The 23,268-nt window shown below is 33.1% G+C and overlaps 1 protein-coding gene across 1 annotated transcript in view; it reads right to left on the minus strand.

Annotated features, from left to right (window-relative positions):
- Positions 1 to 22,860, minus strand: part of LOC123523259 (dentin sialophosphoprotein-like) — a 40,346-nt gene extending 17,486 nt beyond the window's left edge. The window contains exons 1-2 of the mRNA XM_053549206.1: positions 22,757 to 22,860; positions 396 to 551 (exon numbers count right to left, since the gene is read on the minus strand). Of these exons, the coding sequence (XP_053405181.1) occupies positions 396 to 551; positions 22,757 to 22,860 (260 nt within the window). The remainder of the gene's footprint in view (positions 1 to 395; positions 552 to 22,756) is intronic.
- Between the last annotated feature and the right edge of the window lie 408 nt (positions 22,861 to 23,268).

Genomic DNA, 23,268 nt, shown 5'->3' on the forward strand with positions numbered 1-23,268 from the left:
TTCATAATGCTGCAATTGGTGCCTACATCAAATTTCCAGAACAAAATATAGATAGGCATTGCTTTGCCACTAGATGCGGCAGTGAATTTCACCGCTTTTGCATGTCGCTGGCATCTCCCCATGGCTTGGTCTCATTTTGGATGTCTATGGGCTAAACAGCCTGGCGTACTTCTTCCAGATAGAAACCGCTCTGCAGGATGTGGAATGGTATTTGTTCCTCTGATCCGCACTGGCATTTTGGTGTCTTTGCATCACCGCACTTCTTCATATGTTTTCTCAGGCCACAGTGTCAAGTGCGCTCACGGAGGATAGTTGTTTGGCTGTGCCTGATTAGCTTGTGCAGACTGTCATGATTTGGCAGGTAGCCTCCATCATTTATGTTCTTCCATTCTTACGAAAATCTGTTTTTCTGCAGAATCTGAGATTCTCTGTATGAAGTTGGAGGTTTGGAACTGTATTTCCTTGGTTGCTTCCTTTGCAAGTTTGTCGCAGCTTCATCTCCGGCTATACCTACATTTCCAGCAGCTGTCTCGTAAAGATGTCTGATGGACCTGCTGAGAGTCTGAAGAGCTCACTTGGAGTCTGTCAGGAAAACAATATTTTGTCCATCTTCTCCTCGCTCATACAGTTGGGGTGTGGCCGAAGTGGGGGCTTGCGTCTCGGCTCTAAAGTCTGAGAATCTCTTGCCGACTGGATGAGAGAGTGAGAGAAAATTTGATGTAGGCACCACTTCCAGCATTCTGAACTGCTTTTTCCGCTGATCCATCGGTATATGCTTGGATCCAAGAGTGTGCTGGATAGCGGTCATTGATCATTTCTAGCGTAAAGATTGTTGGTGGGCCTGATGTTGTTTTCCCCTTTCTTCTACTCCTGGTACCTCCAATCTGATATTTGGAGCACATTGCCTAGGAACCCATTCATCGGGCACAAGCGGTTCTGCCTCTGTGTCCAGTGCTTCTGTTTTTCATTTCTGCAGTTCTTTGACGATATCGTTGAGATTCTGTCGTTTCAGTATGTTTTTTCAGTTCTGCTCTCGAGTTTTGAAAGGAGTGGGTGTGAAGGAAGTCTCATTGCCTTCTCTGCCTGCACAAGAGCTATTGTATGCCTGTCTTGTCTCTAATGGCTCAAAGTTGGATGTCTTTTACAATTCTTTTATTGGAGTTGTTTTCATTGCTCCGAGAATTATCTTCAGGCCTGAATTTTGAACCTCGTCCAGTTTATCTGTACTGGTTTTGGAAGCAGTTACCCATGAGGTGTATGCGTACTCTGCTATGGGCCGAACGGTGCCTGTGTAGACTTGCCGTAGGATTTTTTCATTTGCTCTCCATCTTGTTCAAGCCATTTTTTCATAATGGCAAGTTTCTTGAAGACCCTCTCCTTTGAACCTTTAATGTCAGGTTTGACAATGACTGATTTTTCATAATTAAGGAAGAATGATATCACCTTTAATATCTTGAAAATGAATAATGATCAGTTACTAGTGTTGACAAAAACACCCTAAAACAATAAAGAAAAATCATTGCAAAAACGCTGGTTTTTTTTGCGAATTTTCACACAAATTTGACCTTTGACCTTGGATAAAAAGGGCTGGCTTTGACTTATTAGGATAAAACCTACATTGCTGACCTTGCTTGACATGTATACATTAAAATAAAGTTCTAACAGTGAATAATAACAACAAGCTATTTTTTAACAAAGTAATGAGTAAGTATGCTACATTTTGATCTTTTACACAAAAATGACCCCTGCCCTTAATACCAAGTTTGACCTTGACTTATTGTCTCCTCTATGACATCGTCTGACATATATACTGTAAAATGAACCTATTAGTTACTGAAATGACAAAACAAATACTTTTAAACAATAAAAATACAAAAATGTATATACAAATAGGTGATATTATTGCAACATTTTACTCACTTTTTGACCTTTGACCTTTCAATTTATGATTGAACTTGAATGTTTTGAAATTATATGTGCATACCTGACATGACCTAAACACTTATACATTAAAATGAACTGATATCATCGACTAATATCGACAAGATATTGATAAAAAGAGAAAAGTTAAAGAGCTATTTTTTTATTCTTTTACTTAGAAAAAGGACCTTTGACCCTTAATATTACATTTGAACTTGTCTGATTTTAGACGATATCTTTATTTACTGATATTGTGAGACAAATACAATCTGACTAAAGTACATCTCCTATATTACGCTACGCATAGGATCTGAAAACGACCTATTCATTGCCTCGTTCTGACGGCTCTTTCGCTAGCCAATCAGAGCCTAGTTTGCAACATCTTGCAAATCTACATGTAGCATTGACTTTTGATATTTACAATTCTTATGTCGTTATGTATCAGATAGCCGGTTAGCTCAGTCGGTAGGCCACTTGCTTTGTAAGCGAGGGGTCCCGGGTTCGAGTCCTGGACTAACCGCATATTTTTCTTATCCTTTGACAATCGAACAAGTCGTCTGATTGGATAACATAAAAATAGCAATACTGGAAATCCAAAATATACAGAAGACGAATGTGAATAGGTCGTTCTCAGATCTTCGTTTAGAAGATCAAGTACTTTAGTCAGATTGAGACAAATATACATTTAAATAAATCACGAGCAATTACTTATAATGATTAATACATATCTGTTGTTTTTCAAACAGGAAGCTATTCATGCGATTTTTCACACAAATTTGACCTTTGACCCTTGATATTAGCTTTACTCTTGGCATTTTTAGGGTTACATTTGCACTGCTGACTTTGCCTGACATACAGACATTAATGATTCCGCGTTAACGTCAATGTATGACGCCTTGGATAAAGACCAAGTACTCACGTTTAGCACCCTGTCTGAGATGCTTGTCATAAGTGTTCATAATTTTCAGTATTCTAACAAAACAACTCATTGTTGTTCATCAAAATTAATAAAAGGAATTTACAAAGCATCTCGTCTTTAACGTTGTTAAAATATTATCACGGTGCCCCGGGTTCGTGTAAGTGACTGGTTTCGAAGTGGCGTAACTCCTGACTGTATAGTCAGAATCACGTCACATTTGTAGTGCAGTGAGCAGAAAGATTGCGAATTACGGTGGTATTTTTTTTTCATTTAAAGCTAGAGAAAAGGTATACGTTATTTTTTAACAACCCTCGTATCCCTATCGATAAGGGATCCTGAGCATTCCTGAACATTTGAAATGTGCTCATGTTGGAGGAATTTGTCAATGAGACAAAGATAATTAATTGTAAATTATCTTTGGTACTTATACAATCTCTTCGGAAGTCTTAATTGTAACATTGTTCACGGATTGTATTCAGATATGTCCACTAGCAAAACTACTTCCTGCGATTTAAAAGATTTGTACTGGCCTTCGGAGTCATGTATAAAACAATCTAGACAAACAAATTTCTGTAGGTTTACATACATTTATGTACTTTTACATATTATAGTTGATTAATGTATGAATTGCGTTAGAACGAAATAGATCTTTCCTCCATACCATTATATCATATTTTCGCGCAAAGTGTAATAAAAGGACCTTTAGATATTTTCAACCTGATTACGTCTTTAAGGTAAAAAAAAATGGTATATGCAGGTAATTTAGACAGTACATTCAGCCATTCTGGACATCAAGTATATTTAAAAATAGTTGTTGAAAAAAATTGTTGCAAAACTTTCAGATGATCACAGTTATCTTGACAAGATCGTTTCTATATAAGAACTTTGTGGAATTGGGGAAAACAATTTGGACTAATTTATTTTACACACGAAAAAACACCTCTAGCAAAAAAAAGTATGAAATCAAAAAGTTCCCTCGCCCCACGTATTACCAATAATTTATGCATCACTAAATATTTCAGACTGAACTCATTCATATTAACATAGATCTGACACGAAAAGCTGTTAGATATGCCTGCTATACTTTATTACTTGTCCTTACAGACATATTATATAAATAATCCTGAAACCGCATACGAAAATAACTTTTGAGACTTGGTTATGATTAGATGTTCATAAGTATATTATATAAGATAATTAGTTATACACCATTGAATTAAGTAGACTTAGTAATTCTAAATAGGTTTCAAATTAATACAGAGTAAACGTTCTAATTTAAATCATGTGGTTGCTAGTTTCTCTTCAGTAATACGTTTTAGGAAGGTTTTCTGCAACAAATTACACATTGCAGTTCTAAGGTACTTGCAGTAGTTTTCATTCTTGAATACGAATTGGGCATGGTCAAAAACTTAAAATAAATGTCTCAATATTTTTCCTTTAAAACCAGTTAATGTGATGCAATAAATACACCTATTGGGGATAACATTCATTTACATTGTCCTATAATGTAGTTAAGAGTGAGGTCCGATGTGTACTATAATTACGTATAAGCTCCCCAGTGGGTTTTTTGCCACTGACAGTTCCAAGGCCGTTCCGCATGGTCTTCTTTCAATTGTTCGTTTCATCCATCCATCCATGGGTTATTTTTTGCCTCGTTTTTGCGTGTGTGCTTACGTGCGCGCGCGTGTGTGTATGTGTGCGTGTGTGCATACGTGTTTTTTCGTGTGTGTACACGTTCATGCGTGAATTACTGTTATAACCCATTTTGCAAATATGTTCTTTGAATACAGCAGTGTCGAAGCCTTTGAAATAAAGGTCGTGTAAAATGTTTCAATGGTGACTAATTCACTCCACCATAAAATTTTTACTTGCATGAGGACTGTCCCAGTAAATATCTATTAATACCGAAACACCCAAGTATATTTAACCTGCCTTTTTCCTAAATCTCAGACAAATTCTTTGCTTAGTCTAATGGTCCATCTATATAAAACAAGGACAAATTATATTAAAGTACACAAACAAGTGTATGACATGTGTTGAAAATAAGTAATAAATGACCAGATTTCCTTGATTTTAAAAGGGGGATAGGAAAAGCTTAAATGCCTATACACCCTACAGGGGATCCCAACGGTCTAAATAAAATGTCATTTTAAAGCACACATTATTGTTATATTACAGAGTGAAGAACAAGTGCTATTACTTTTTACCTGATTTAACACAGACGGAAACCTTTGAGTATCCGGGACGTAAGTCAAATTTCGAAATAAGTACGTTTCTGCCACCCATCGTCTGCCGTCATCCATCATTGTCTTACATTCCGCATTTTGATTATTATCACTAAAGGAATTAATTTCATGGATAGAATTTTAGAAAATAAAGGATATAAAAAATTTCTTAAAAAAATAAGACAAATGTATGTAGTCCTTCACTAAAACCGGTAATGCTCGACGTAACTGCCATTTATCCTTATAATGTGGAATAAAGACTAGATTCGGAGTACGGAAAAGCCCGTGAGTAATTTATTATTTTGGCATTCGAAAATATCAAAACTTATGACACGTTAAATAATTCCAAATAATGACTTAAAATCAGCTTGACATTTTGTTTTTTCTATATTTAGGTAATATATTAATTTACGACTTTGAGATGTTTAATTCAAATCAACATTGTATAAAAACTTCTCTTCTATTAAAATCAGTGTAGCAAAAATCAACACAAGGCACGTTTTACATTAAAATGTCTATTGTACGGAACTTTACCATTACCTGACAATGAAGATAACTTTGATACAAAATTAAGTGAAATACACCCGGAGGCAGAAATAGGAAAATATCACTTAATAAATTCCATTGCTTATAATAAATTTACTTGTAGGAGAAAAAAGTTCTAATTTTATAAAAAACAATCTAATTTAATTTTGTTTGTACAATGAAGACATTATTGAAGACACAAGAAACGCAGTCTTTTTAAACGACCTTTTTTTAATTTACTGATATTGTATACCTATTCACGTCTCCATCACATAGTAGAGTAACAGCATTTAGTATTACCTTGACAATGGCGCACAGGAACTTGTGTTGCTCAAGTTAAGCTTGACAAGAACGCAACCATCTTTGTTCACGTTATGCCTATTTATGAAAGGCTTTTAATGTTTCGCGTACATTTGACATTCCCGCAGGCAAGGGTTACTTTCTATCGGATATCTACCCACGCAGACCAGTTCTTAAAATTTTAGTATAATCTTCTTCTAGAACAGACGCCTGCAATGGTAAGAACATCATGTCACGGAATAGAAAATAAGGTAACTAATAAAAAGGAAGGAAGGTCGAGGCGTAATATGTAAATATGTAAAACCGGCATTAGGGACATAGGATTACCCCGAGTTGATGTTTATTGTCCCTAAGAGAAATATAAGAAAGAGAAAGAAAAGTAACAGAACACGGACAGGAAGTTAGTTTTTAATCGTTAACCAAATTTTACATTTTTTGTTGCAATATTTAACACATGGTTCGTAGTCAGAATAATGTTTCGCATGCATCTTATTGTTTTCAAAATCGTTGTATTTTTGTAGTTCTAAGTAAAAAACATTTTAATTAAGGTATCATTAGATAAACATACAGGTGTACACTGCATGTTCTGTTTTCTGTTGTGGCTTTCATTCCATTGTGGTAAGAACATGGTTTAGTATCAGAGTTATTTATCAGCACAATATTGGTAATAAGGTTTATGTATGTTATTGCACTTACACTGTTCCTTTGGGTGTCTGAACAGTAACAGTGATTATTCAAAATCGTAAAACGCACCGACGCGTACAAATGAGTCTGATATCACTGTCGGAATTTTGATGAAGGTGTTCGCCGGAAACCATACCTCTAAGGTCTATATAATTATGTTATACATTAATATCCGTTGTTGTTCGAATGGTATCAAAGAGGCCTTGTATGGATATGTATCATGCGCGGATGTTAGCTAATATTTACATGCTTCGGTTACCAGTAGGATCAATTATGTTTAAAGTTAAGGTAGTTCTGCACGTTCGGATCAATTTTCATCTACGAAGTAAAATTCGATAAAACTCTGACTTTTCAAAACTTCAGAAATTACTTTGAACATTAGTAAAAAAGATATGGTCGCGTGGCTGAATTTTTGATAGACAATTTGGACCTTACATAAGCTTTTTTATGGGAGTCTTTGGGAAATCACTATTTTGATTACGTTGTTGCGATTTTTTTACAATGTAGATTTTAATGAAACTCCTCACTATTATAAATAACCATATTATGGTCTATAAATTGGTGAAATATACAGGTCTTGTGCTTGGTTTTGATGAATTGTAATTTAGAACTTCTTCTCTGTTCATTGTACTACATACTATTTATGCCACTAAGAGTTAATTTGTTCATATGCATAATACATTATTTTTATTCATGTCTTTCAATTCACTGTATATATTAGGATGACATTTTACATTATTATGTTAGAGGACCATGTGTTAGACTGGCAATAGCCAAATATGTTATCCTCTTTAAATAAAGTTATTATTATTATTATTTAAGATATTTGTACATGATTTAAGAAATATGCACATTTCAGCGAGATTTAAAGAAGTGTTTTGGAATTTCTTAACGTGACAAACTTTTGATATCATATTTTATTTTAGAAAGATGGTGTCGTTGCGGTTTAAAAAAATTTACTCACGGGTTGCCATTAATTCATGCTTTATTCTACGTTATCCGGATAAATGACGTTACCCCATTGATGTATGTGTATATATTGTATGTATGACAAAAAACTGTACAGTTTACGTCAATAAAATATTCTGTCTGTCTGTCCCATTACTACCGGTTTCATCAAGCGTGCAGAACAACCTTTAAACCAAGTTTACTTTTTTAACTACCTGAATGATACAAAATCTTGAATACTCAATAGCAACAAGATAGTTTGCAATCTATATTCCTTGTGATAAACTCATAAGTTTTACTATTTCATACTAAACACTAAGAGTAGTAAAACAATTATTATCAGTAGGATGGAGTCGCCAACAAAAATGACGCATTGTTTACATCAAAAGTAGTCATAAGTATTAGTAGGATGATAAGTTTTACCTACAGTGTATATCTTACTTTATACAAATATTCTATCTGCACAATAGTGCAATATAGAGCTATTCTACATTATACACTGTCACTTGTTATAATACTTTATTTTAATATGTCAGTTGTGAAACAAATCCCTAGAAGTATACAGAAAACGTTCAAACATCTCATTGTTAATGATATCCGTCGTCACGGGAGTATATGTCACTGGTTTAAATCTAATGTCTTTTTCATATAGCTTATCTATGCTATAAACAGGCGAATTTTGTTGATGAATTTTGTGATGAAAATTGAGTATAAACCAGTTTTCAGTTCCAACTCAATTATGTCAGTAAACTAATAGATGTCTATGCCTATAAATACCTGCGCCTGAGGCATTTGTAATTTTGTGGGAACACAGGTGTGTAGAAATAGCAGAACGTCAGTATAAACAAAACATTCCTTATTTTCACCTTTGTAAAATAGGTTTTGGTAATAATTTTGTGGGAACACAGGTGTGTAAAAATAGCAGAACGTCAGTATAAACAAAACATTCCTTATTTTCACCTTTGTAAAATAGGTTTAGGTAATCTGAACAAGTCTGGAACCATTTCTGCATATTATTAAATCATTTCACTTCTTTGAAACTTTGAGGTTCTGTTTCTTTATTAGATATCGTTGCCTTTGTTAAACATAACGAAGAGTCTAAAATATCAATTTGCATTAATTGTTTCAAGGAACCAGTGGCAAAAACCTATCTGTATTACACCATTTATCTACGTAAATCAAACAGTATAAAACTCTTTGATGATAAATTAAAACACGTTCGGTAACTTTGTGATAATTACATGTTCGACAACCAATTACGCAGAAAGGAATGCTAAGGCTCTATATCATTATATAGGATAATTCGGTATAAACAGCCTATAATTCCGGAACAAGCTTTATTTTTCTGGAGTATTATCTAAGATAAATTGAAAGTTCAAGTTACGTCGATTACCTTGATTTCATTCACATAGGGTAGATTATTCATATAAAACGGAAAGATCGTTATCAGTTCAATTTATCTCTGTTAAAGAGATGTGCCCCTCAAGCTTTAGTAATCATTCTATGTGACCAGAAAAAAATCTGTCTTCAGTTTTACAGAGATAATGTTTCTCTTCATAACTAATTGTGAGTTTGGTGAATTTTAAATATTTCAATTTATTGATTAACCGAAGTGAAATGACTATATACAGTTTTAATGACAGACATTTAATGTCCAGTGTATCATTTTTATCATCGCCGTTTACATGCAAATAAATGCATTAAAGTTTAATTTTAATTTTTTTTTACTTTGCATGTAGGAATTATCCTGCAGTGCCTCAGAATTATGCACTGTTTTTATCCGATGTCAAACAGTAAATTCACTTGCATTGGGCCATTAGTTCCACTGAACTCTGAATACGCTAGTCACGTGAATGGCATGAAAAAAATTCTCGTCGGTCTTATAATACACGAATGCCCGGCGTATGTTGGCCGCGAGAGCTGCAAATTAAAAAAAATAATAAGGTAATAAATGTTTTGGATTTCTATTTTGACCTATTCAAATAAGTTAGCAAAACATTTTTTGCAGTATTTATATTTTTACTGATATTTACCCCATATTTCCAAAGGTTTATCCGACCTTATATCGCGAAAATATATGATTTGCCTCTGTGCCTATGTCGTTAGAACGCCTAGCCGCCAGCGGCAAAACGGCGTACGCCGCAAAATGAAATGAACTTGCCTACTATGAGAAAAGTATGTATAATAATTAGGGTTGTAATTTTGCGTTCATTTTTCTGTTCAAGTGGTTTGTTTCTGTGTTTTTTTTTCTTCTTTTGGCGGTACCACTCTCGCCTCTCCGCACTGCTCAGACAAGGGGAGTGAGGGAGAGGGGCGTGGGGACAGAACTCTGGCGGAATCATACATGTGATTAGTAAGTATATGTATTTGTTTGAGCACAGTGTCCCGTTTGCATTCTCTCTTAGATATTTTGCGACAATGGCGATACGGGAAGTTACGATGGGGACGCGATGTTTTTCAATCGTAACATCACGTATCTTCGTCGTAACTGCACGTACCGCATCGATAAATTTGTGCATTACAATATCGTCATACCGCCTTAATTAATTTGTTGATCGCCATAGTAACTTTGCGATATCGTTTAATATCTTTTGGAGAGAATGTGATGGCTAAAACACCGTAGTTTGAGGCCACAGAATTCGAGTACGTGTTTATTTATTTTTTCCTCTATGCTTATCATTATTTATTTTACTGCTGAAGTATAGTACGTCTGGCATCATTAAAATGATTAAGTTTGAAGCATTGTTTCATTTTTAAATTTTTAATAAGATTGAGATAGAATGAAAAACTGAATGATTGAACCCACACTTCATTTGGGTAAATATCAATAAGATAGAGTAATCATTGACAAAATTAAGCAAACGAAAAAGAAAAAAAGGTGTTGATAAGTATGCAGTGGAATACAAGTCAACTGAAGATAAGTACACTCATATTGCCGCATTTCAGAAAGCGATCCGCAGAATAAACACCGCACTTTCGTTTTGGGGTAATAAAAAACTTATTTTAGGTAAAATACATTCCGTAAATTAAAAATTGCAATTTTTTTTTTGTTCCCAGGATTACGCGCAAATGCGCTAAAATGAAAAAAGCTCCATTTATTAGGGATGTTTTCGACTACGCTACACTGCGGAAGCACATTTTTGACCGAATTACTGCTATATAACATCAAAAAACAGCAAAATGACCTACGTGAGGGAGCGATGGAGTAGTTATTGTGTGACCATGTGAGTGGGGACTAGGAACGAAGCAGACTTCCTTTCATTTGAAATTTATCAATTAAGACACCATGACTGTGCCTAATGATTTTTATTCTTTTTGTGTGCTCATTAGAACATAAAAGTATATTTTCCCCTCTTTGATTTATATATATTAGAAAATTATCCAAGAGTGACTGTTCTAGTTTTGAAAGCTGTATATGATACATATATGTATATGCGTATATGATATGATGAAATCATGTAAACTCAACTCTGAGCTAAAGTGCAACATGAAATTGTACTTACTTAAGTGTAGATAAAAATAATACTTTTATTTATTTAAACTTCTTAGGCTAACTGATCGCCTTCATTTTTATCACCGTATTACAATGCCTCGAGTGTAATACATTCATAAAATTATAGACCTGTAAATTACCACTTAAAACACTGGTTTCACGAAACACTAAACGGGAAACAGAACATTCGATTAGTTTATAGATGGTAGGTCTGTAGTAATACGTAATATAAATTCGTTGAGAAAGTAATTTAAAAATAATTCCATTTTCGTTGCACGTTAAATAAAATGACGCTTACCATTCAATTTTCTCTTTCTTTATAAGTCCGGTACAACTTTAAATTTTCTTACAGAACATTATATTTTTGGACTGGACCTTAGATTTGAATATAAAAGTGATATGTTCCATTTATCATAGATGAGACGTTCATACTTTCAGTTTACTGCAAGGCACAATGTTCAGAATAAATTATTTCGAAAATACTGAAAATATAGAAGAAAGAAAATAAAATTCTATAATATGCGTCACAAATTTGTAAACTGAACCAAATATTTTAAAGTTATTTAATAGAAATCGAGCTAACAAAATCAACAAAAACGTTGCGTTTTTATGTACAGCAAAGTGAAATTATACGACGTAACGTTATGCAATCTAATATTTGCAGCTTTACTGTAAACGATGTATTTTTTTCACAGAATGATGGCTCATGAAAGTTTTATACTAACAAGATAAGTCAGGTATTTTTAGAAAGTCCATACAATGCACTTTTAGCCGTCTATAAAGATGAATTATGCAAACTTTCAATAATAACTCGCATAAAATGGGGAAACTCACTTTTAAAATGGACTTTTTGACGTAACATTTTCAGTATGTAATTATTTTTTTTAATATACCTTAGTCGTTTAATACTTGTTAATGACTATAGCTTTAAACATGTACATAATTGTTAATGTAAGCGTTTTATGATAGTATAAGTTTTGGTATTTTTTTCCGATAAATTATTACAATATAATTGAATAAATACGTACCAGGATAACGAGCGTAACGCTTGTAGGAAAAACCGCCAAGGTTTTGTTAATATTTGAAAGCGAGTAAATACGAAATGACGTAATATAAACGCATTGAATGATGCGCGGCAAAATTCAATGTCGCCTGCTGGTTATTTTGTCCAGATATCTTTAAAATTGACAGATTTATCGTCAAAAATCGACTGCCATACTAACATCTTGTTACGTGTAACGTTACATTTTTCGTCATTTTTGTTGATGATAACTCGATTTTCTATGCATTTTACGATTATAAATTATCTAAAAATTAAACGAGGATAAATGTAATTTAAATCTTTTAATCATTGTATTAAAAACATACATGGACGTCAGTTACTCATAATTTAAATAGCTGCATACACATCGATCGCCTATGTGCAAAATAGCGTGCGACGTACGGGTAACATTTACGACAAACTAAATGTTTTGTGTATGCATTCTACCGGCTAATTTCATTAACATATGGTGACATGATGTTGAACGGTTGAATAATGCGAACTTGTAAATAGATTACCGGAAAAACGCTACAAAATACTGTTACCATAAATGACGTCACAGATGATATAACTTGACGTGTAAGAAACCGCCTAAAGTCTTAAAAGTACTTGATATTTTCTGTCTTTTTTTATTTAATAAGCTAAATTTTAACCTTTATTTACTGAAGATTTTTTCATGAATCTTCCGTTTTGAAAAATGACTAAAACACTGCAACGTTAAGATACTGGTATTGAAATGTCCTGAGAAATGTAAGAAACTGGTTTTTGATGACTGATTGACTGTGATTTGGAAGAAAGCGGGTGCCATTTATAATTCATGATTTTCTTTCAATGTAATTATATATATATATAAACCAAAAAACATTACATGAATAACATTATATTTGCCCTGATGAGTATAAACGAAACCGGTAGGCAAATACAATGTTACTCATGTAATGTTGTTAATTTTTCTATATAGTATACTTGATCCGGTACAGACTTTTGCATATTTTATATATATATATTTGTATACAAATTACTTTCTTTTAGTGAAACAGTAATATTACAATGTATAACTAAATTAATGTTACCATGGAAACTAAATGATATAACTTAGTTCAACAGTCAGTGGCTTTGGCACTGGCTGGTCTGAACCACGCAGATTCAGCTTTTTATCATATTTTCAAAATGGCTCATTTTAATATTAATTGTCTTTAAGGTACACTTAACAGGATGAATAATAGAGATATTATGAAAATGCAAGATATATATTGTTAAACATCTTTGTTGCCGTGGTTACTAAAAGTGATGATTAGTGTTTAATGGATATGTGCGGCATAAGCCAGAAACAAAAATCTTTTATCAGAACTATTTAGTTTTTTTTTCTTTGGTTTGTGCCATAGAATGTTTTCTGGTAACTATCGTTTTTCAACAGTAACATCTAAACCTGTTACCTTGACAGGATAAAACTAAAGATGTTCTCCGTAAATGTGTGACAGTAGGCATTGCCTGAAGTCGGTCGTTCCCCATCTCGGAGTAATGTGGTATGGTTCCGTATTTGCACAAAAGTTAATACTAAAGTCTTTAGTACTGGTTAGATGAACTATTCAGTGTGTCATATGTGAAACCCAACCTGCAACATTATGTTTCTGTCGTGTTGAGCAACCTGTGGTTTTCCACTTTTTCTATTTCATTGCATCAAATGAAACAAATCAAAAGTTTAGTCTACTTACTGATAAATATATATTGATGTAGTCTGTCATGTTTTGTGTTTTATATTGTACAGTAATAGAGCTACATTCAGTTCCTGTCCTAAATGTTGTATGTCTCTGGTATATTATACTCGCACCGTTCTGTAATACATGCTGTTAACTATTAGAGTGAAGGACAGCTCTATCATCTTTTTCTTTGATTTTACAGATGCTACAAAAGACTATTTTTTGATGACAGTCGCGTTCTTTACAGACATCTGAAATGAACGAATACTTCATTTTATTACCTACATACTAACTGCAACTTAATGAATGTGAAATAATCACATGTAGTAAAACATTCATTTAGTCTTATAAAATAGAAATGGTGTCAGAAGTAGATGTCGTAAAAGATTTTGTTTGGTACATTTCTGTCATGACGTTTGAATATATACGAAATTTACGAGAGGCGTAAATACAAAAATAACGTTTGTTGCCAGCAAGGCGCGATTTTATCTGAAATAATTTGGGTATGTTTATTCTCATCGCGTTTGAAAATTGAATTTGTTTCGTTGTTTTATTACAATAATATAATTTAAACATTTGCTTTATTTTGCATAACCTAATATATTTGACAACTTAATGTCTCCCCAACGTAAACAGGCTCTTTTTCAATGTGCGCACTATTATTTGAATTTATCGTACCTTCTTGCAAAATAAAGGCAAAAGTCAAAGGGTATGATAAATTTTGCTTTATCAGGTCAGTAACTTGATAAAGCTTGGTGGACTACTTTTTGGATTTTTTTTAAATGACGCCATCTTGTTTTTGAGAATATATGCTAAAAGACATATTTATGCAATTATTTTTATAAACGCGCCTTTATTAGGTACGTGAGACCATGGTACGAAGGTATAACGTATGCATACCGTATTTGCAATTACCACAAAAAGTTTTTATAACGGAAACGCTCGGAGAAACGGAAAATGACATAGCGATTGTCCAGGATTTTAGCTTTCTGCACTTAAATCAAGGAATATATTGCATCTTGAATGGAGTGTTATTGAATAAAATCATCGAGGAAACGGTTTGCCTATTTGTTCTGTCAAGCGGCATTATGGCGTTTGTATAAGTCACGTCTATCGTTTGTTTGGTGAGGATAGGTAATCCGACTTGCAACTGAACTTCAAAACTTTACTTCTCAGCAAATTGAAATTATTCATTCATGTTAAGCAGAACAGAGAGGTCGGGCACAAAACAAGGTTAGCCTTTGTTTTTCAGCTTTTATCTAATAATATTTTGGATTTTAAAGACCTATTTGTGTAATGGTGGGGCGTATTAAATTTTAAATTTCTATGCAAGGCAGACTCAGAAGTAGTTGGTAGTAAATTTTGAATTTTGATTAAAAAATGATTTTAGATTAGAAGGTAGGATAAATAGAACATTGGGTTACTGTCTTATGAATTTAAATTTATTAAGTTCGTCTACGAAAATATAAGTCTCGGCAGAGCCTCGACTTTTATGTTTTCTCCGACTCACTTAATGAATTTATATTTATAAGACAGTAACTAATATTCTCTATATATGATTAAAACGGTCAAACTGCTATCCCACAAAATAACATGTAAGGAAGGATTGAGCACAGCAAACCCAACCAGTGTCACATATTGTACAGTACGCCAACCACAAATACAAACAGTCATCATAGAAAGATCAATTAGTTGACGGATTACTTCGAATACCAAGTATCAACTTTGTATTTATATTAGATATAAAACGAATGATGATAGGGTAAAATGGGAAAAGGAAAAACATGTGATGAATAGCGTACAAAGCAATAAACATAACATTTAAATATCGAAACATACAAAACAACAAGTTGAAATTAGGGTACCGCATTGGAAAGGCCAGTAACCAATGTGAAGCTAACGTTCGTGTATGCATCAAAGAGATTTTTTATCCCAAGCTGGACATTATTCAAAATGATTCTCTCGAATCAAATTTATTCTCCACAATGTTTTTTAACCACTATGGAAGGGAAACAGAAGAAATGCTTGGCAATACTGTGCTCTTGTTTACAACCAAGGCACTAGCAAAGCTTCAGTGTTGGTAGATAAGTCGTAAACACTGCACATTGTTTGAGCGATAGCCATTCAGAATATGATGCTGTACAAAGCCTGTAACAACAGCTCGTGAAATACTCAATACTGTGATTGAGGGAATGGTTCCGTTACCGGCTAAATACAGTTAATTTCAAGCACACTGCTTGTAAATACAGAGCAAACTACAATAAGTGCCCCATGTGAAACTATAGAGCAACTCACGCAATATTATTGTCATATTTCAATTGTTTTCAGCGAAGCATCTATTGCAAACTGCACCTTTAAACTGAATATCATTTGTTATGTTTAGAAAGGTATGAACTACATCCAGACGTCTGGCAAATCCATGAATCGTGCTAGCAAAACGCCAAAAAAAAAATGACGTTCAGTTTTAACATTTATATTCTTATATATTAAAATAATAATTATAAATAGTTTTGCAGAGCACATTAAAGTAACGTAAGACTTTTTTTGTTTTAGTTTCTTGATTGTAATAAGTGTACCAAATTCTCGATGTTAAGGCACGAGAACAGTTCGTTTCTGGTAACTGAAGAAAAAACATTGGATCAGATCATTTCTAGTATACGTAGAGCGTAAATGTGTAAATAAATGGATTAGAGTAAAGCGGCATCTGATTTATATGCAAGTTATACTCTTAGACAAGAACTTTTTAAAAATGTTACGAAATACAATGTCTTTCTCAATGTATACTGACTCTGAAAAGTTTATTTATTTGCTATCAAACGAAAATATTGTTAAATATACTGCCAGAACCTGCTTTGAAATATTATGTGAAAGACGAAATAAGCTGTATAATGTTACTTAACTTGTACAAAATTTGTTCTTTTATATGAACTTTTAAAAATGTATATATGAATATATGTATGTACTATTATAAGGCAATTAACATGTATATCGTTTTTTTAAAACGTTCTTATCGGCATAGTATATTAATGTGCTAATTTAGCTCTTTTAGAACTGTACGTGTATATCTTAATATTCTATATTTTTAGTGATTCATTGTCTTAGGATTTTAGTCTCTCATAACTCTTATAGAGTGGTTTTGTACGTGTATTTATATTTTAAAATATGTGTTATTATGTAATATGTGTACAAAAGTGAGACTTAAATAAACTATTGTTGTTGTTGTTGTTGTTGTTGTAAAGTGCATATATACGGATTTCATGTTCTGTCCGACTAATTACTGTTGGGACGATCACTTTTCTTTACAGGAACGTCTTGAGTCCTCAGAACATTTTATATAAACTAAAGCTCATATGAAACATAATACTTATCATAACAATTATTGTGTTCAAAACACACGAAGGCTAGCTTTTAGTAAGACGATAATGACTGTTTTGAATAATCTCGGATATCATTTTTTCTGTAACACATTTTTGTTTACGGGTTTACATTTATCATTTGCTGGTTGGTTATAGCTTCCACAGACGTCTCAAATGATTTATGTGTGATTTAATGTGTGTTCTCTTTTGCACTTGAGAGAAAAATCGCAAAATCCAGTGTAAAGACTTTAATACTGATAAATGACTTTGAAAGTGGTTTGATAATACGTTTCAGATGTTCTTATAGCTGTAGCATTTATAGCATTTTCTGATTCTATTAATAGGATACAATAACAGATGACAGTGATCTTTGCGCAATGGTGTCAGCTCTGCAACAATTCTTATAGGCTGACTTAGTAAGCTTATTTTCCATCCATTCAATAAACAAGAATATTCACTCTACTGCGTTCAGTGCGGATGTTTGCATATTTATTCCGAAACAAGACTTCAATCTTTAGAATTATTAAAATAAGATATTGAAAATTGTACTTTCCGTATAAGTCTGGTTTATAAATGTCATATTTGTTTTAGACCCGGCATTGGATTGTAGAGTAAATGTTTAATGGTATTCTGTTAGGAATATGTTGTTATAGAAGAATCTGAATGATGCCCAGCTAGCATCATTGAACATTTTGAGAAATTCAAGATGGCGGCCAAGATGGCCGCCAAAATAAGAAAATATATATCAGTGGTGCAATAAATAAGTTACAAATTGCTATTTGCGGATTGATTGTACTTTAAATGTTTCGAACATATTTATATATCTTTATTTATTGATTTAGTCAATCTAAGATGTCATCTAGGACAGCTGGAATTCAAAATGGCGGCTAAAATGGCCGCCGCAATTGCTTTATTGGGATATTGTATTAATAACTCAACTATGGTAATCAAATGTGTTGATATTAGTGTTGCAATATGTAATATCTATTCAAATAAAACTACAGTTTTAATCACTTGACTATTTAGCTGATGCAAAATGGCTTCCAAGATGGCCACCAAACTCAAAAACGTTGGAAACAATAATGCTGAATACTGGTCTTATTTCATTGGTCTGATAGTATATATAAAGTAAATCATCAAGAACATTCTAAATACATGTTTTATTTATATTTGTCTATTTTACAAAGTGCATGTTGTACAATATGGCAGCTATTATTAAGTAACATTAAAAGTAAAATCAAACAGCGTGTTTGTATTCATAAAGTATGATAAAGGCGCACTGCAGTGAAAACGGCAGAATAATTATGTGGAGTTCTTTACACTTAACTACCTCATGCACGTTCATTGTTGCATTGATCAGCATTGCCCTGTTGACATGTACATACTATTGTACATGGAAGCCGTGCCTGTATACATCTGCACCGTTGTGTTGAACATGGGTTGTCACTCGCGTAACCGCATTTTATTATCTTCAGTTCTTCTGGTGGTGCCAAAGCTACAGTGGGCATCATTCAGATTCTTCAATAACAACATATTTCCTAACAGAATACCATGAAACATTTACTATACAATCCAATACCTGGTCATTTTTAGGATTGACAGAACAGTACACTCAGCTGGAACAAAGATAACTACAGGACTATTGTCGGGAACAAAGGACTAACTCAAGATGACGTTAAGACCATATTTGCAAATAAAATAAGAAAAATGACTTTGTCTCACAGGAATTTTGAAAAAGGAATGATTTATAAAGCATATTATTCCCTTTAGTTTGTGACAGGAAAGGCCGTACCGGCGACAGTAACCATCACAACAAATCAACACCCTTTACAATATTTACAAATTTATTTACATAAGATGATTATCAACAATGAATAGATGATATGGAAAAAAAACTGATTATAAGAAAGAAAGAAAAAAAATCAAAGTTCAGTATCACCAGATACAAAGTTCTTACAGTTCCATTTTAAAGTGACTTGACACAGTTCTTTAATTTAATTGCGAACTTTAAGTAGCACAAACAATATATAAACGTATCTGTAAATTAAGTCCCTTTAAACCGTGAATACGTTGATTCCGTTTTGGCTCCCTATGGTGGTAGGTGATTGCATCCCTGAGCTGACTTCAGAGGATAACAAAAATCAGCGTCTTTGCGGTTTACGGCACAACCATGGGACGAAAGCTCTGCGCTGGGAATATCACATCCAGGCGAGTGAAGACAAGTGAACCTCGGGCATTGTACTTCCGGGTTATGACATCACCAGGAAAATCGTCTGGCGGAAGAAGCTAAAATATATAACATATGGTAAGCACCATAGCAAAACAAAAAAGTCAGGGCATAAAACTGCTCCTTTGGGTACACCATACCTCCGTAGGCTCCCATAAATAATACGTGCTACTTATACAAAATATATTCGCTACTAAGTTCATACGTCACATGATTAAAATACGTCACTAATTACTTCCATTATTACAAAAATTACTTACTTAAAAGACTAAAATTAAAGTATGAAAAAGATATGAAAAGCTTATGATGAAAAAATATTATAGATACGGACATGATAAACTGCAGCTATTATTTACAACTACAAATTAAAAAAAAATCAATATAAATCAAACGTTATATCGTATAATATCTAATGCCATACACTACAACGGACATTAATTAGATGTGCTATAGACTGGCACACAATTACAAATTACAATAATATATTACATACATGGTGCTAGACTTGCCATATAGATTTATACATAACAATACAATGCAGTAATGGCGTTCCATAATTAACAAAATGTTTGACATAGGTTTTTGAAACGAAGTACTTTATAAATATCATGTTACAAATTTCAGTACAAATTTTACATCTTATATATAAATGAAACATTTTAGATTCCTCTTTCGAAATAATTTACAAAAGTCTGAAAAAATCTAATAAATAGTCCTGACATACCGAAACTAGCCAAAATCATATGCCGAAAAGTAAATGTTACAGAATTCTGTAGAATGCACAAAATTTTACCAAATAAAAATCGTAATGCAAAAATCATACAAAAATCTAACAAATAAATTTCTTACCTCGATCGAGCATAAATTTCTAGCAAGAAAATAATTCAGACATAGATGCGTCTATAATGTCGGAAGGTGGTGTGCGGAAGGCATATCTAGTCCAGTATAGATTATATATTGTAGAAAGAAATTTGCTGTCTGAGGTATTGATAACAGAGGTTATTTTCTACTTATTTTTTTTATTATTCAATAGCGGATTTACAATTTACAAAATAATCACTTCATCTCAGCTGCGAATGGTTTTCTTAAAGTTTTGAAATGGAAACTAGCAATATCATTCTAAAAGCGTTTTATTTCTTCGTAATGTGATAAATGACGACTGCGTGTTCAGAGGTTGGGATCTTTTGGACAAAATAACACTAAACGTCAGAATGATCTACCTGCAAGGAAGAGTCCAACATCCATAATGAACTCAAGTAATTAGTGTATCTGAGGAAGTACATTCATTCATTTTAGAAAATGATAACGATATTTTATTTCTAATTTCATTACACTTCCAATGTCAGAAAATGAGTGTTTGTGTTGCCGAGAACATCCAATTATTTAAGCATAAATGCATACATAAACTTCAACACCTAAGCATATGCGATCAACATAACTGTAACAGGAAAATCACTTCAAGTATACTTTAGATACATATTTATATAAATACAAGTTTCTTCAAACACATGACACTAATGCTGAATTACTGGTGTTAACATTATTGCCGGCTCGGTTTCTCTTGTGAATTATGCTGCAGGATTTCAAACATGAAATATCTGGAAAAAAGATATACGACGTTGATGGGGATTTATTTGAATATGTTGGATTGCAGTAGAGATAAAGAAGTATAATAAAGTTATCCTTTCTCACAGTGTCCACTTTAATACGAAGTTTCAATAAAATCACTGTAACTGTTCAGTGTGATATTCCAATGCCAGTCTGCCGCACGGTGTTTACATATACATAAGAAATGCATTACTTCTTGACAAAACGATTAAAGAGTTTGAATATTTCTGTGCAATTTTAAATCATATCTGCATTTCTGACACTTTTCGGTAGATATACCAACAAAAAGACGGCATTTTGTAATTCAGTCATATCAAACACTTGTATTTGTAACTGTTAGTTTAATCAAGCGGTGGAGACCAATCCACAAGAGTACATTACAGAGTTTACGGTGATAGACCGTTAACTACACTATACAAAAATTTGGAGTTCATCATTTAGTTAAAACTCCAATATTAAGTGTATAAATACATTTGTATTACAGTAATCGTTTGCTTTCTCCGATAACGTCATTTAAGACAGTATCGACGTAATCTATTAAATACTCTCTTGAAATGTAACGAAACTTTTTTGTAAATCAGTATACTGATTTCAGCCAATCAAAAGTATGCACGTCCGTATTCATTTCTGTCCAGTACCGCCGTTTTTATTGGTTGCAGAATGATAAATTTACAACTTTTATTGGTTCTTTAAAAAGTCCAACAGTTGGCTTGGACAGCTTCGCCGGAAAATTATAACATTCTCCTCCCATGACGATTGTGTTAATTTTGAGTCATTTGCTAATAATTTAAAAATAACTGGTATATAAAAGACAAGATCCAGTTTATGATTTCTGCGAATTTGATTATATGTATTATTTCTCCCATGGCGTTTGAATATGTACGGTATTACGAGAAGCGTACATATTATCATAATGTGTTTTATAAACCCAATTATATCTGCAGTAAATTGGGTCTGTTTATTCTCAACACATTTGAAAATTGAATTTGCTCCTTTTATTCCTTTCAATGATTTGATTTAAACAGTGGTTTGATTTGTATAACCTTATCAGCTGAACAAATAAATGTCTCCATAGAGGATTGTTGTTCCTTCGGATATGTGTAAAGCATTTCAATGTAAATAAGAACAACAAATTAAGTGTACATTTGAAAGGTGACAGACGTTTTTCAACTTTCATTAAACCATTTCAGCACTTTGATTTGATTTTCATTGTTTCATATTCAACGAAGTATTTCTTCATATAATTAAGAAATAAACAACGTTTTTCTGAGTTCATGCGTGAGAGGTGTTGCACATTTCATTACCTCTTATGAACAGACTCTTCTTGGTTGCATTCTTTGATTCCAAAGGATCTTTTTACAGATTTTATATATGAGAATTCAGCTTTAATGAAATGCACAAAGATACTTACGCCCATACATATTGTAAGTCTTTATGCTGAGCTACTGTATTCTGAAATACTGAATGGATTTTATGACCGACCAGATACAATATCAACACAAATATGAATTAAGACGCTATGCAAACCAGGGTCTATTTGTTGTTCTTGAATTATGAATATTACAGATATAACGTATATGTTTAACTGTAACTATTTTTTGTTTTATCATTATGGCATGCAATTTAAGGCATTTGAGACTATGTCTGTCTTAAGCAAGGTAAACGTTGTAAGAGAATTGCACCTTTCATTACCTCTCATGGACAGACTGGTTGCTATATTTTTCGAAAATGCCGTGTGGTGATTTAAAAATTGTCTATCTATATTTGGGTTCAGTTTTTTTTTTATATTTTTGCTGCACCGTTCATTACCTCTCATGAACTTTATCAGTCTTCCAGTGTGATGTGTAGTTTCTCAGTATCTCGCCATGTAACATCTGCAACAACCTTGTTCCATTTCGAACCTTTGCCCGCATACCGTCTTTCCTGTACTAACTCGCAATGGTTAAGAAGGTTTTAGCCAGCTGCTGAAAGAGAAAAAAAGACCGGTAGAAGTGCCAGAGTATTAAAGTTAAAACGAATTATTGACAATAAGTTTTTTATGTCCAATTCATAGTGTAATACGGCATGTAAGACATGTTTATTTTGTCCGTGGTGCTAGTTACTTCTCTCTTAAAAGAGTCACATGATGAATTACGAGTGAAACTACAAATAAAAAAGATCTTAAATTGAAGCACTGTGACTGTGTACTGCAGTGACGTCTGCAATAGATAAAAAGATGCCTCCTTGTCTGTCCTTAAAATTCTACTTACACATCAAATTAAACGCAGATTCTTACTGTAGTTATTGTAGTATTCATGCATTGAATGAAAACTGATAAACAA

Source organism: Mercenaria mercenaria, chromosome 8 (genome assembly GCF_021730395.1).
Source record: "Mercenaria mercenaria strain notata chromosome 8, MADL_Memer_1, whole genome shotgun sequence".
Classification (NCBI taxonomy): domain Eukaryota; kingdom Metazoa; phylum Mollusca; class Bivalvia; order Venerida; family Veneridae; genus Mercenaria; species Mercenaria mercenaria.